Genomic DNA, 15,106 nt, shown 5'->3' on the forward strand with positions numbered 1-15,106 from the left:
AAATTGGCCTTGGATTATTGTACTGAAACAGCTGCGGACAGTTCTCAGGGGTGTGCTGATGAACGAGAAAAATCATCTGTGTGCTGAAATGATTAATATGTTGTTAGTGCCCCCTTTTTAAAAATGAATAGAAATCAAATAGTGTTTCTTTAATATAAAGTTGTGTTGTACTCCAGAGCCCTGGAGGGTTACACCAGGAATCCTCCGGTGCTGGAGCGTATATTTTTAGGAGGTATAACAGGGTAAAAGGGAATTGTTTCCAGCTGACTCAGATAGTATTCATTTAATAAACAGAGGTCCGCGTCGACACAGCGCCATTTCCAAGAATAGCTGTGTGAATTCCCTATAGGGTGAGTCTCGCCTTAGCACTTCGCTTGTCCTACTCTAAAAGCCATGGTAAAAGCAAGCGGGATCTCCCCAGTCAGCTTCCTTCTACGCGCCTTCTTGTAACCTTGCAGCCATTAGAAGTTGTTCCGTATTCCCCATGGATACATGGCATTGCCACGGTCACGACTGTGTAGTCGTTTTAGAAACCAGTGCGGCTTTGTAAGATAATAGCATCCCCGTTGACTGCTGTGACTCACCTGTTGGTTTAGCTTCTGTAGTGGAAACCCTATTAACCACTGCGTACGTTGCCAGAGGTAGCAGTGACTCAGTGACTGCATCTTTTATTCCAGATAATGACATGCGCATCCCCAACTGTGAGACCAGTACAATTGAAACATTTAAAGTTATGATATTCTCAGATTACCATATATCGATAAATACATTAGTCATCTGCATAATAACCCAGGGTTGTCAGTGGGCTGTCACTACACCTCTTTAAGAATGGAGTTCCCCCGCAGGCCCGCCGGCCCAGCACGGAAACCACGGACTAACCGGACACTGCTTTGATGTACTAAATAAAATATACTGGCCCTAACTTGTAGACACTTGTAACCATAGATCTACAGAAAGTGATGTAAGTGAAGTGACCATTTTGTTTGTTTCTTTGTTTTTGCAAAATAAAAACAGATTTATAAAAAATAAAAAAAAGAATGGAGTTCCCACAAAAAACAGGAATAGTACAAGAATCCATCCACTAGGTCACATGTTCCTAAATTGCTCAGCATCCCATGCAAACCACAGTTCTTTGCCCCTGCCACATGTTGTCTGCGTTCCACTGCACACAAACACAGCAGGTTTTCACAATAAATGTGGTACATTGAATTATTCTGCATTCACTTGGTTAGGTACAGTCCACTAGACACAGGGTTGGCACAAGCCTCCATTTCAAAGAGTCCAACAAATCTTGATAGTTCCCTGGAGGGTATGTCTTGTCGACGAGGGTATGAATCACCTGGTCTGTGTCTAAGCTAGCATCAACATAATGCTTTTAAGAGTTTTCGTCTCACTTTTATTTTCTTGAGACCACAGCAGTTGTTGAATACTCCGTATGTTGGAATCTAACCTTTTTGTTATTGAATACATCTTGGAGACTAGCTAGAATGCATTGTAGGTGAAAGCCATAGTGACCATAAAATGTACTTCATTTTATAGAACTGCAGTCACTATTATCTTATACAACTTGGCTGTCCATCCATCAAACTAAAGCTGAATACAGAAGGAAATGTCTGATATATGCAAGAAGAGAGTTTGATTCATCCTCCCGGTTTGTCCATCAAATTAAGGGCCATGACTTGGAAATATTTATTTTAGAAAAAAACTGAATTCCTTGATTAGGTTGACTCATCAACACAAATGCGTATTTTACCATCTGCATTTCTTTTTTGTATGATTCCTATGTGTGATACCCACGATGACGGTACTGGCTCAAAGATATCTTTTTTTTTAACTCTTTCTATTTAAACATTGCTCATCATACATCGTGTATAGGAAATTAATGCAAACCATCATATGTCATACATAGCAATGAAGATCTGCATTGTCAAAGGCAAAGCTTGGCTATACATCAAGGATGGCTCTTTTACCGCCTGTTACAGTTCATGGAACATTCACCACTATTAGCACAACAGAAGTGATCTAGCCCCCACGACATTGCCCCAATCAATACCTTCTATAGTCACGTCAGGGCCCCCACACTTTCTCCCATTTCTTGGGGCAGCCCCATCTCTAATAGACTCCCTGTTTTGCCCTCTCGGACCAATCAAGGTACGACTCCCAGTCCTCAATTCTGATAAGTGATGTTGGGTGGGAGGGGGGGGGGCATACCCCATGCTCGTGCTGTGTTGCCCCTGGTTACCCCTGCTGCCACAACTAACCCTATCTTTTGATACATAGGCCAAATCTGAATTTTGTATCCATGGGAACTTCCAAAGTCAAAACTTGGGACATTTCCTCAGTGACATTTTATCAGTACTCCTGTATCACCGTACATTCCAATAGAATATGAGAGAACGTCCCCTCTTGGCTGCACTCCCGGAGGCCCAGCACTGTGTCTGCTCTACCTATCATGTGCAACAGTGTCCTCGAGTAGTAGGACTTGTGCAGAATCCTAGGTTGAACGAGCCTGAAATGGGCATGATAGCTATTGGCCGTGTGGTCTGTGTGGCCTCTTTCCAATGTTCGTCTTCTGTCGCCTAGGTCTACCGTCCAGAAGTCTCTCAATGCCTCCAACGGGTCAGGGGAGTTAATAACCAGTTTTCTGGATATTGTAGAGATCTTTTTCGGGTATAGGCTCCGTGAGCAAACGGTCCTGCAGAGGAGACGCCTCTGGTAGCTACTCTCCCTCTAGTATGTCTCTCCTAAGGGCGTGTCCCAGCTGTAGATACCAGAGTTTCTCCGATTCCACCAGCTCGAATTCCTGGCAGAGGACCTCGAACAGTATCCAGTTCTGTCCCCTCAAGATGTCCCAAGATGTTCTATACCTATTAATTCCCATCTCGTGTAATAAATCACTGTCTCATAGTGGAGGCAAGTTGGTAAGTCTAACCCTCCAGACCAAATAGTTGCTCAAATATATCTTGATCCAATAAAGTCTAAAGTTCTAGTTCAGTTTGGTTTTGGATACTGAAAGCAATGTCTCAGAAGTTTTGAGCCTCTAGTTTGACATTGTCATCAATGGAGAAGTGTGGCTCAATGGTTAGAGGCAGAGGTCTGGCCCGGACCAGGGTTCAATTCCCGCCTCGGCGGGTCTTGGGCTCAATTTCCCCGGACCCGATAATTCTCGCCTCAGTGCCTATTCTAATCATGGGTCTCACTCTGCAACTCTGGGCAATAGCTTGCTTAATCTCCACAACGGCCCCAAAAGTGCTAGGATGCCTGGCCTCCACCTTGGGGGTGCCCAGGAGTGGGCACTTCACAGGGAAAGGCCAGGAAGGGTTCCACAGCGGTATGTGCACAGCGACTGAGAAACCCTTTCGGGGGTGTGCGGAGCGCTATATAAATGCACTACATTTACATTTATAATATATAATCTGGCGAATATTTAATTTTCCAATGTCTTTGAATAAGTCGGGAAAGAGTCTTTTTACATTGACTGTTGAGGTAGATGAAATCTACCATAAGAGAGGCCTTGGCTCCTCCCACATGTTTGGATCCAGGAGTACATGTTTTGATTGGGCAGAACTTGTGTGCTTTAACAAAAATTGTGTTCCCTCCATGTAACTGTGATCATTTTGTTTATTTAACCAGCTGCCTCAGCTTGAGCTTTCAGGAGTACACACTTAACATTGTAATGCTATTAAAAAGTGCAACTGTCCCTGGTCTTTAAAACGACATCTATATTATTCCACAGTTCTTTGTTTCTTCACAAATACACATCCATTTCCATGATATTTGCTTGTAATGCTTCACATTAGCATACAAAAATATTTTAAAGCCAGACCTATTGGCACTGCCAATGCTTGTTTTATGAGAAACTGCTCCCAAGATGGCTGCCAGTACGCTTGGGCGATCAGCAGTGCGGTGGCAGTCCCACCAGAGTCTTGTGAGAAGAATTTGTACGTGGATGTTTCTGCAAAATTTAATTGAACCGTCCTAGAAACCATTGCTCCATAAGCCCCACTACAGGTTCAAGGCTACCTTTTCTCTGTCTCTCCACCTCACACATGATCTGCTCGTTCCTCACAAACTCATGAGCTAATTATTAGCAGAAAATTCTGCCCCCATAGGTGAGAAGATACTTATGTAGATCTCAGCGGACGGAATAGTCCATCACAAACGTGATGGATATCCCGTCCTCCGAATTACGATCTCTGTAGGATATAATGGGATCGTAATATGGGGGACGGGATCTTCCTGATGTTTGCGATGGAGTTTTCCCCTCCGCCAAGATCTAACGTAGGCCCTTAGTCTGCTACGTTGTGGAAGATTTCTAAGACTTTACAAATACATACAAGGCATTGATGAGCAGATTCTTAAACAAAAGGTTTTAATATATGCATTTCCCTAATGCGGAAAGTGATCTTTCAGTCCCCCTGTGTCACACTCATGGGATGCCCTGAGGTACCGGAGAATAGTTACCATGTTGGGAATGGACCACAATGTTTAATTCTGTTAATTCTAGAAATAGAATTGATGTTTGATCCAGATTCCACTATGTTAGCCAAAATGCAGCTTCTGTGAAGGAGAATGTAATTGGCATCGAAGCAGTCGTATTACAAATGAGCTGTGCACTGATGGTGTCAATCTATAGCATATTATTTTTAATGTAGCGTTTCAAAATGCAAATCCGCATATCTAAGTGCTTGTAAATGAAATGTACTCAGTTGATCAACTTATGAAGGAGAATGAGTTGCTCTTGCATTCAAATTTGCTTGCGGGAAATCGCTGCATGCTTCGACTGTGAGCGTTCAATTCCCTTTTCGTCTAATGACAGAATCCACACAACGGTACGGTGCTAAACCTTGAGCTGGTTCTTTTTAATTTTCAGCTGGCTGACATCCTAGCTCAATTAAATAGTCTCAGACCTGCCAAAACTCTGATCCAGCTTTTAGCGGCAGATGATGCTGTGGTTTTGGATTAGTCTCCAACGCGTTTCCATGTTTGTTCACGAGACTTGGAAGCCTTGAGCCTCCAAACGTGTTTCACATTATTAGCCAGAACAACAGCATGCTCACAACAAGTTTTAAATTAGGTTGCTTTGTACTCCTGTATCTCGTGTGTCTCTTGACCACATCTCATCGCTGTGGGAGTGCAGTGATCCTGTGGCCAGCTAGGGTGCGCTGCAGGCAGCATGCATGGGCCTAGTTTGGTCTCAGTGACAGCGCTCGTAGGTGGGCCAGAGGGAAAGTAGCTATGTATCGAAGATGTGGCCTTTATCTAGAGAATCTGTACAATTCTGGGAAGAGCTTTTTAGGAATACAACATACAGCCGTATTTTTGCCTCATCCCCTCCCTAACGCTAAGGTTAGAGTAAGGCCTGATCTCTTCTCGAAAGCCCAACCTTGAATGGGCTTCTCAACGATAGGAGGCAGAATTCTCTGCTCCGCATGGGCTAATTGAACTAGTTCTAGGTTGGTTCGGGCCACTGGTAGGTGGATTCCGCCTTAGCTCCAAATACTTCTGCAGGCCTTGACTAGGAAGGAAGCGAACGGAGTCCTATGGAGCATTCTAGCTGCAGATTCCTCACCTCCGAATCCTTCCCAGGCACCAGACTTGAATCAGAAACTTTTTTAGCAGTGCTCCTGCACTCTGCTATGCATTTTAGCACCACCACTGCATGCAGATGTCGGTTCCTTTCTTTCCATACCTTCTGACAGGGATCCAGAGCTCCGCTCATATTTTTATCAGCCTTCCGATGACCTAAAAAATGAATTCTAGTGTACCAGGAATGATTTCTCCACCCAAAATTACTGGTTTCAAGCTGTGTAGCAACTGCAGAAAAAGAGGTTTGTCAGCGACCCGCATTGGGTGTTTCTTGCATATAGGCTTGTTCTGTGACTTACTTGTGTGATAAATGTGCCCTTATGCCCCAGGACCAGGAGGCAAAGCTGTACATTGCTGAACACAAGAAGAAGTCACGACCTTTGCATAAATTCATGTCACAGGTGTGGACTCTGTCCCATTGCAGAGGCCGTTCCCGCAAGCAGTCCGCGTCCTGTTTGAAGTCCTCCGGTACGTCAAAAGCAAAGTCCAACACAAACATAAAAAAGTGAGCAGGACTCGACCCAGTCCCTCCCACTCTGAAGCTAAAGAGTAGGCACAGTGGTGTCATGATGTCGGTCATTCACATTCGAGGTCTCTGGTTGCAAAGCCAATTTTATAGCCGATCCCAATGTGCCCTGAGTTTCCAGGGCCACCGTCCACGCTGCAGTGGATTGAACGGAACCTTCAAGGAGGCCGCTTCTGGAATCCCCCGGGGATGTCTTTGGGCCCCAAGGAACCAAAAGGGACCCCATTTGGGTTACCACCAGCAGATCGGTCCTGAGTACCGCTTGACCCCTTGAACCTGCTTTGGGCACCTTACTGACACTGGTACAGGCTTTCACTCTATCTCCAAGACCTGTGGCAGCCCATTCCAGATTGATGCTGGGGTAGACCGTGCCGGAAGAGGATTCGGTTAGGATACTATTGTTGGACACACAACTGGCTTTGGTTCAGTCTCAACCAATATTGCGGTACGAGATTAAAAAAGCTTAACTGCGTCCTGTCAATCATCCTGTGGTTCTACAGAGGCATACACATTCAGTTGAGGTTCTCTTTCATTTTAGCCTCTGATTCAGCTCAAGGGATACCCCAAGATTTAGAAGATGATGATGGTGGAGGCTTTCTTCCCCTTGACTACACAGGAAATGCTTTTTACCTCTATTGGCTAGAGGCCAGTGGGCTCAACATCTCTGCTGAGGCAGGGTATACCTTGCCACCAACTGAGGAAAGCGCCTCCTTTGCAGTAGTGATTTTGGAAGGCAGCTGAGGATTTGGATTTACAGCGGTCTTCAGTTGAGACCAAAACAAACGCCCTAAAAAAAATGTTGCAGCCTGAGCCAGCTACTTCAGCGCCCCTGCTCCCTTTTAACAAAGTCCTCTGTAATGTTGTGCACATCTTATGTAAGGTTTTCATAGCGGAATGTTGAAGTTGTAGAATATGGAATGTTTAGAGGAACTGGAAAGTGAGAGGGAGCCTGTGACTTGGAGGAGTTGGTTGACTGAGATATTCTATCTCTAAGGAAAAAAAATTATGAACTTTGTTCAACAACCCTCCTGTGATCTTTGAACGGCAAGGGGCCACTTTGTTACACCGTCACTGATACTGTAATGGCTCTTTGTTCAAGTTTCAAGTTTATTTTATTATGATAAGGAACTCTTTATGAGGTCCACATAAAACAACATATACATACAAAACCAAAAAATACATAATATAATAATCCATCACAATTACTCAAGCTTAATACAGGTCCAAAAAACATTTTAAAAAGTTGCACAGTTTAAAAACAAACATTTCATTAGGTGGATTAATCAAGGCTGCCTTAAATGAAGAGGCAGATAATATGTTGAGTTGTAAGCAAATTGGTCTCAACCATCTACGCCTGCAAGACATCAGTGCAGGACAAACAAACATGACATGATCTAAGTCCTGATCATACAATTGACAAAGATCACAGCATGCCGAATGACCATACCAGCTGGCATGTAGAGCTTTCAGGGGAAGCAAATTATGTCTTACTAAGTACACAAGGCGTCTTACGCCATGAGAGATGTTCCAAGACATATACAATTGAGCTTTTCGCAGGGTATAAGAATCAATAACAGGTGAACCACCTTTTTTCGCTAAACAGAAGTCTCTATCCTGACGAAACCCCAATTCCCAAGAGGCTGATTTCAGAACAGTTTTTAATTGATGAGAGGATAATAAAAATAAAGTCCCCTCATCCAATTTTAATTGCAGCACGGCAAATCTGAAGTTTTTTACAATCAGGGAGAAATCATTAAAAGATCCTAATAATTCATTTTTTATAAGATCTCTTAGGGTATTAGGTTCACCTTTAGATAAAGCTACTACCCAACGTATTATACTTGCCAGACCTTGAACCCAACTGCTACGTAAACCCAATTCCTGTCTCAAGGAAGCAGTCGAATTTGCTGTACCTACAGACATTAAACTGCGTAAAATTTTCCCTTCCGCAGAGTTTAAAAAATTCCACTTTTTTACATCAATTAACTCAATTCCGTACAACAGGGAGGCCGGAACTTTCGCTCTGAAAACATCTAAAAGAATAGAAAAATGCCTTCTACCTGTGGCTTTATACAGGGAAATTAAACTCTTTCCCTGAGAAATAGCCTTCCGGGAGTTATTATCAATGTGTAATTTGTCACTTAAATTAGAAGTGACAATTTTACCTAGGAAGGTGTAAAATTTCACACATTCCAGTTTTTTCCCCCCCACAACCCATGGATAATTAAGGCATTTAGGCTTCTTTCTACCGGAAAAGCAAATCACCTTGCTTTTTGCCGTATTTATTGATAAGAAATGACTTTCCGCAAATTCAAAGAGTGCTTGCAGCCGATTGTTCAGGCCCCTTGGGGTGAGATCCAAAATCAAGATGTCGTCTGCATACATAAGGCATGCAATTGGAACACCACCCAAGGAAGGGGCAATACCGGCGCAAGCAGAAAGTGTGACGGGTAAATCAACTGTATATAAAGAAAATAACAATGGAGCCAAAAGGCAACCTTGCTTCAACCCGTTGGAAGTGGGAATTAATTTAGATACACCACGTTCACCTCCAAGTAGAACTCTGCACCAGGTGTCAGAGTAAAGGGCACGAATTAACTTGATCAGGGATGGGGGCATACCTAAGTTAAATAACTTTCTCCACAGCAAAATTCTATCTACTTTATCAAAAGCGGTGGAGAAGTCAATAAAGGCGCCATATACCTGACCACCACGGATTTTCACATATTTTTCAGTAATAACTTGCAATGCAGTCAGGTTATCTAAAGTTCCATGATTTTGTCTGAAACCTGTTTGCTCCATGGGAAGAATTTCATGTTCAGATACCCATTGATTCATTAGGATAAGCACACATTTTGCGAAAACCTTACCAATGGCATCAAGCAAGGCGATTTGACGGTAATTTTGCGGTAGATCTCTTGGCCCTTTCTTATATAAAGGGACAATAATACTTCCTTTCCAGGAGGGGGGGACTTTTCCACTAGAAAAACAAAATTTAAACACTGGAAAGAGTATTTTACTCCAAAGTTCACTCTGGTGTTTTAATACTGAAATAGGGATTTTATCAGGACCCATCGCACCAGAGGAACGCATATTCTTAATTGCATACTCAATTTCCCTTTCCGTTGGACAGTCAAGTATATGTGAGACATTTTCCGATTCAGCATTAAAAACTTGAGAATTATTGTTACTGTACAACTTCTCGATATAATGAGCCCACACCTGTTCCTCAATGGCAATAGGCGTAGGACTGGCTCTGGTACCACAACCTTTGCCAATTAAGGACCAGAAAGTCTTGGGTTGGCCATTATACGAAGCTTCCCTCAGTTGAATCCAGAGGGCATCTTCCTTAAAACGTTTTAAACGGGCCTTAAGTCTAACTCTTCTTCTCTTTAAGATAAACAATTTAGACTTAGCTTCTTGGGTAAAGGATAAAAATTGTCCCCTTACCACTTTGTTTATTTCTCTATTTATAGCACGTAGAGGATGAGGGACTGCGAAGAATTGTTTCACACCTGGTTTCTTTTTTGCACTAGCAGTTACAGAATCTAAAAAATTAATAAAACTCAACAACTCTCTCCCTTCCCAGTGGGGTAAATTCTCAATAGCAAAATACAAAAGAGGCACCACATTTTCAACAGTACAAGTGTTCCAAAAACATTTCCCAGAACTGGAATCAAAATTCACAAAATCTGTATCCAGACTCCACGGATCCACTTTCTGAAGATTAACGGAGACAGAAAGCATCAATGCATTATGGTCACTAAGAATAGACTCAATGACCTTCATATCCTTTAGTAGGTGAAAACCGGCATAGTCTACCATGATAAAATCAATAATAGATTTTCCCTTATTAGATTTATGAGTATAAGCTGCCGGGGTGTCAGAAGGAAGCCTCCCGTTTACTATTAAGCATCCAACTTTAAGTAATCCATCCAAAATAAGTTTACCTCTTTTGTTAGTTTTGATTTTAGTGGGAAACTGGGCAGGTGGTATATTCAAAGACTCTTCCAATTGAATATTTCTAAACAACTCAGACCCACAGTTAGATATATTGCAATTTAAGTCCCCAAACATTAACACATGCGGAGTTGGGGAGAGATCCAACACTTTAGTTAAAAAGGTGAACAAAGTTTTTAAACCAGCATTAAAACTACAATTGGGAGGAATATAAATATTAACCACAATCAACAATCTATTAGGGCAATCCTCAAAAACCTCTTTTAGGGTTATTGCTTGAAACAGTTTCCCTGGATCTAGATAGTGTGAATAGTTCCATTGCAATCTATTAGATAACAAGCATGCTAACCCTCCCTTAGCATGGCCTCTTCTAGTGCTGGTTGCGCTATATTCCAAAACAAAATAGTCTTTTTCCAAAGCTAATCTTCCTTCGACCCAGGTTTCTTGCAAACAGATTATGTCTGCCTTTTGAGAATGCAAGAAACCCAATTTCTCCTTATAATCCTTGAATCCTGCAGTGTTCCATGAGATAAATTTCAGCTCTCTGTTAAAAATTGGAAGGCTGTTTAGAACAGGGAGCGGATTTACTCGCTAGAACTCCAGGTAACCAACTCCATTTAGATTGGTCATCCTTCCCTGTCTGCCTAAGGGGAGCGTTTTTGTATGAGACTAGCCTTTCATTCCTAGCCACACAAATTTTTAGGTCCTCTGATCTGAGGTTAGACCAATCCGACAACAGCACACCCGTATTAGAGGGAAGTGATAGTGAGGAATTGGCAAGAAACCCTTGAGTACACTTTTCCCCAAAGTGTGGCATAACATCTATCCCTCTAACTTGGAATTCCTCTGCCCACTGAAGAACAAGATTTAATACAACTTTCGAATAGAATTTCACCCTTGTTGATCTTATTGGTTTCCCCACGAAGGAGTTAAGGAGAGATACAATATCTAAATCGGACGTTTGAATTAATTTCAAACCTTCGATCTCTTTAAAACAGATCAATAGGGCAGATCTATTTAAAATTAAATCTGGTTCAAATAAGGGAGAAAAATCGAGATATAAAGTATCCACACTTATTTTTTCTTTTGGGAGAATAATTGACGTTGAAGATGGGACCTGAAAGGTTCTTGCTGAGGGGTTTAAGGAAGAAGAGGACGGGATGACCGATGAAGTATTAACCTTAGAAGTATTAACCTTAGAACTAACATTACAATAAACTGAGAAAGGATTAGCGGAGGGCTGGGAAACCTTAGGGAAGAGAGGATTGGTTGAGCTTATAGAACCTAGACCAGAGGCAAGGGCGACTTCTTTAGGCGAGACAACTCTAACTTCAACATGAGGGGTAGGAGACTGCTCCACCTGCGGGGAATCTTCTGCACTTAATTCAGCATTCTTATCAAAAAGAAGTTTCCTCTGTCTTTTTTTAGCGAATCTTCGAATGGGTCTCCTCTTCTTCATTCTAATCTTTTTATGTTTCAGGAGACTCACTTTTCCCATCAATCCCGTATTTACTTTAGAGATCTCCTCTTCTTTAATTGGTGGCAAGGAGAATATCGGAAAAAGAGATGGAGTTTCAGATTTAGGAATGAGAGGAGATGTTGCTATTACCTCTATCTTGTCAGTCATTGGGGCTATACAATTAGCGCCAGCCGAAACCACTTTGGCAGGATTGGGGACAGCTGGAAGAACTGCATGTTTCTTTTCCCTTTGACCTTCTGTCAAAGGAGGAGATTGAGCTGAATCCAAAACTGCCGAAGCGGAAGAAGCGCTTATTTTTGGGGGCATCAACAAAGAGACCGATGGAATGGGAAGATCTAACGCTAACTCATTTTTACTTAGCAGAAGTACTTGCAAAATTTGCGTTACAGTGTCAAAAATACAATCCGAACCTCCCACAAATTTTTCGAGTAAACTCAAAATCGAAGAAAGAATTGATTCCAGAGAGGACAAAGAATTAGAAATTAGCCTCCCATTAATGTTTGGAGACCCCTCAGTTAAATTGTTCAACACTGGACCTGAACATGATGTAAAATTCAATTGAGAAAGGGAAAAATCAAGTTTATTAGAAGGTGTGCTTCTTAGAGGACCGGTATTCGAAATAGTTATTGCTTCCTCTAAAGGCACACCATTAGGGTTCCCATGTAACGTTCCCACCCGCGCCCTATGTGCTGTTAAATCAATGTCAGGCAGTGTAAAATCGTTCCCTACTACAGGGGATTTATCTAACGCGGTAGACAAAAGCTCAGTATTCACTGATACTTTAGGAACATTCATTGTTGCAACTTGGGAGGGGACAATTTTATCCGATTTTAAAGACATATTACCCGAAGGTTCAGGGGGAGTATTCTGTTTCAGAGATACATTATTTAACGCCGAAGGCAAGTCCCTTAGTACTTTGGGGCTAACTAAAATAGGCAAAGATTGACTAGCGACCAAGCTCAAACTAGAGGAAACATCGATGACCCCATTAACAGGCACCAAATCGTTAGACCCAGGGATTTCAATCGGGGACTGCAGACCAATAGATTTATCTTTCCCTTTGTCCCAAAAATTGAAAAGCTGACATTGACCTTTCAATTGCATAGAAGTTGCAATTTTGTTCCGAAGGGGGTTAGATTTGGTTTTAGACCCAGATCTCCCTACAAGCACTCGCCCAGAGCGCAGTTTTTTAGCCGTCATGAGACTGTATTTGACGGGAAGTAAAAATCAATTAATAACAATTGTAGAATAAAATAAAACTAATAAACCTACAATACAATAAAATCTATAAAACAGTGTCACACGAATTTAATACCGGAGAACCAAGGGAGGGGGCCCAGCCCAGCCTTCTTCAGCCTCTGACGGCCTCAGACGGTCCCGCCCTTGTCCCGGGCTTCTCCCGGCGCGCTCCCGCACGCTCCCGCGTTGCGGTGTCACAAGGGAGGTTTATAGCCGCGCTGAGGCGGGGGAGGAGCCAGCAGGGAGAGCGGGTCAGCTGCTGGTGATGCAGGGTCAGGCGCTCCTGGGACTTGAAGTCCTCGCTTGACCACGCTCGCAGCCCTGCACACACCACCGCCACAGAGGCTCAATCAGGAGTAACAGTTCACAGTCACAGCGCACTTCCAGCAGCGCTAATTAAAGAACCAGATGCGAAGCGGGACCCGCGAAGCGGGTTCCGCGAGGAGTAGATGAAAGGAAGAGCCGCTCCAGTGTGCTCGCAGTCCAAAGCTCCAGGCGTCACAGACAATCCTGATTTTCGTACTTAACATCCTACTCCAGAGACCCTGTGGTTCAGGCCTCAGCTATTTAATTGAATCCCAGTTCGTTACCCACAATGTCTCTGGAAAAGCAATTCAAGAGGAATTAGGCCTTTGGCAAGCACATTTTTTCCTCCGCCAGTCTGGTAATGGGGTTGGTTAATACTGTTTTATTACTGGGTCATTATACCCATGACCTGTGGGACATGGCTAGCGAGATCTTGCCGACAATCCCGGAAGACCTTGGATCCTCTTTGGCTCAAATAATTCATTATAGGTAAGATGCTGATAAGTGTTACCTGCACTGGTCTGCATGCTACCGATTGTCTGGGCAGGGCAGTTGGCATCAGTGTTGTACTTTGTCGACACCGGTGAATCTGCTCCACAGGATTTTGTGGGATTATACGGGTCTCTTTCATGGATCGGTCACACCTCTTTAGTGAGATGGTCGGCTTTGTGTTGGAGTTCTTGGAGGAAAGTAGAGCCATGGCTCTGTCTTTGGTTCCGTAGAATCCTGCCAAGCAGTTTCCACACCAATCCAGAAAGTTTACAGGCTGTCCAAGAAAGCTGGCTCATAGACCGTCTACCAGAGCAGTGGAGCGACTTCCACAGTCCTTTCAAGGCCTTGGACGCAAGTCTGGCATCCTGTAGCAGGAGTGAGAACCGGGGCGTCAGTTCTCCTCCTATTCCTCTTCTGCTGCAGCGGCCACCAGACCACTTGAGTAAGCCTATAGTGGCGCGTTCTCATCGAGTTGGGGGGCTAGATCCATCCTCCCAGGATGGTGATCGATCTTTTCAGACAGATGGACTGTGCCATGGCTTTTCTTTTTGTCCCATCCAATATGCCCCCACAATAGAGGCAGTTTTAGAAGAGCGCCCGTCCGTTCTGCTGCACGAGATGTGGGCGTTACTCTCCCAGGGTGCTGGTAAGAGGGCACAGGAATTAGAAAAGAGCAGAGGGCGGTTACTCTCATAATGTTCTTGTGCCGATGAAGGGTGAGCGACTCTGGCCTATTTCGGACCTTTGCCTCCTTATGCCTTCCTGAAGAAGGACACATTTAAAATGCTCAGGCTGGTCTAGATCCCGTCTGCCGTAGACGCACGCGACTGGACAGTGACCTGGGACCTGCAGCACCCGTGTTTTCACAGTCCCACCGATGCTGCCTGCGGTTCAAAGTAAGCCAGGAGCATTTCTAGTTTGATGCTCATGAGGAGGGGGCGATGGCGAAGCCTTGATGGTCTCCGGCTGTGGAGGGTAAGGGCACCAAGAAGATCGGGACAAGGGATGCACTGAGAAATCTGTTAGTGACGTTAGAAGTCCAGGGCAGTGCCCTTTAGTTTAAGGTTTGTCGAAGCTCTGGAACTGTGTTGAGTGATGAACCATATCCAAGCAAAATCAGAGGTCTACTGATACACGTGGTGCGACTCCATGTGGGTAAACGGTAGTGTTAATGTTTCCCAAGTGTCAGTCGAGGCTTCCCCGCTCTACTCTAGGATTGAACCTGTTTGGTAGTCAGAGAGATTGTTTCCTCCAATGAGAGCTGTTGATTGCGTAATGTAGATCTTTTGGAGTTTGCCCAAAAATGGGACATTGAATATTGGCGGATTGAAGGATTATTTGTGTTACTGCCTTTTTGTTTTAAAATACGTTTTTATCCAAGGGGTTCGAGGTTTGTCCTGGAATAGTTTGAGAAGCTCGAGCCAGGATGGCCATGTGGATGATGTTCTTGGTGGCCTGGCCCGTTATTCTGAGGGTCATTTCTGCAGTGCAGTGTTTTGAGGGGCATTGATCCT

General features: G+C 43.6%; 1 protein-coding gene and 1 long non-coding RNA gene across 2 annotated transcripts in view; one reads left to right on the forward strand and one right to left on the reverse strand.

Annotated features, from left to right (window-relative positions):
* The window catches only part of ADISSP (adipose secreted signaling protein), a 348,232-nt gene that overhangs the window by 308,310 nt on the left and 24,816 nt on the right, over positions 1-15,106 (forward strand). The window contains exon 9 of the mRNA XM_085642701.1: positions 7,901-7,917. Within this exon, the coding sequence (XP_085498827.1) occupies positions 7,901-7,917 (17 nt within the window). The remainder of the gene's footprint in view (positions 1-7,900; positions 7,918-15,106) is intronic.
* LOC146863286 (uncharacterized) overlaps positions 1-15,106 on the reverse strand; it is a 93,821-nt gene that overhangs the window by 68,781 nt on the left and 9,934 nt on the right. The window lies entirely within an intron of this gene.

This window comes from Triturus cristatus, chromosome 2_2 (genome assembly GCF_964204655.1).
Source record: "Triturus cristatus chromosome 2_2, aTriCri1.1, whole genome shotgun sequence".
Lineage (NCBI taxonomy): Eukaryota > Metazoa > Chordata > Amphibia > Caudata > Salamandridae > Triturus > Triturus cristatus.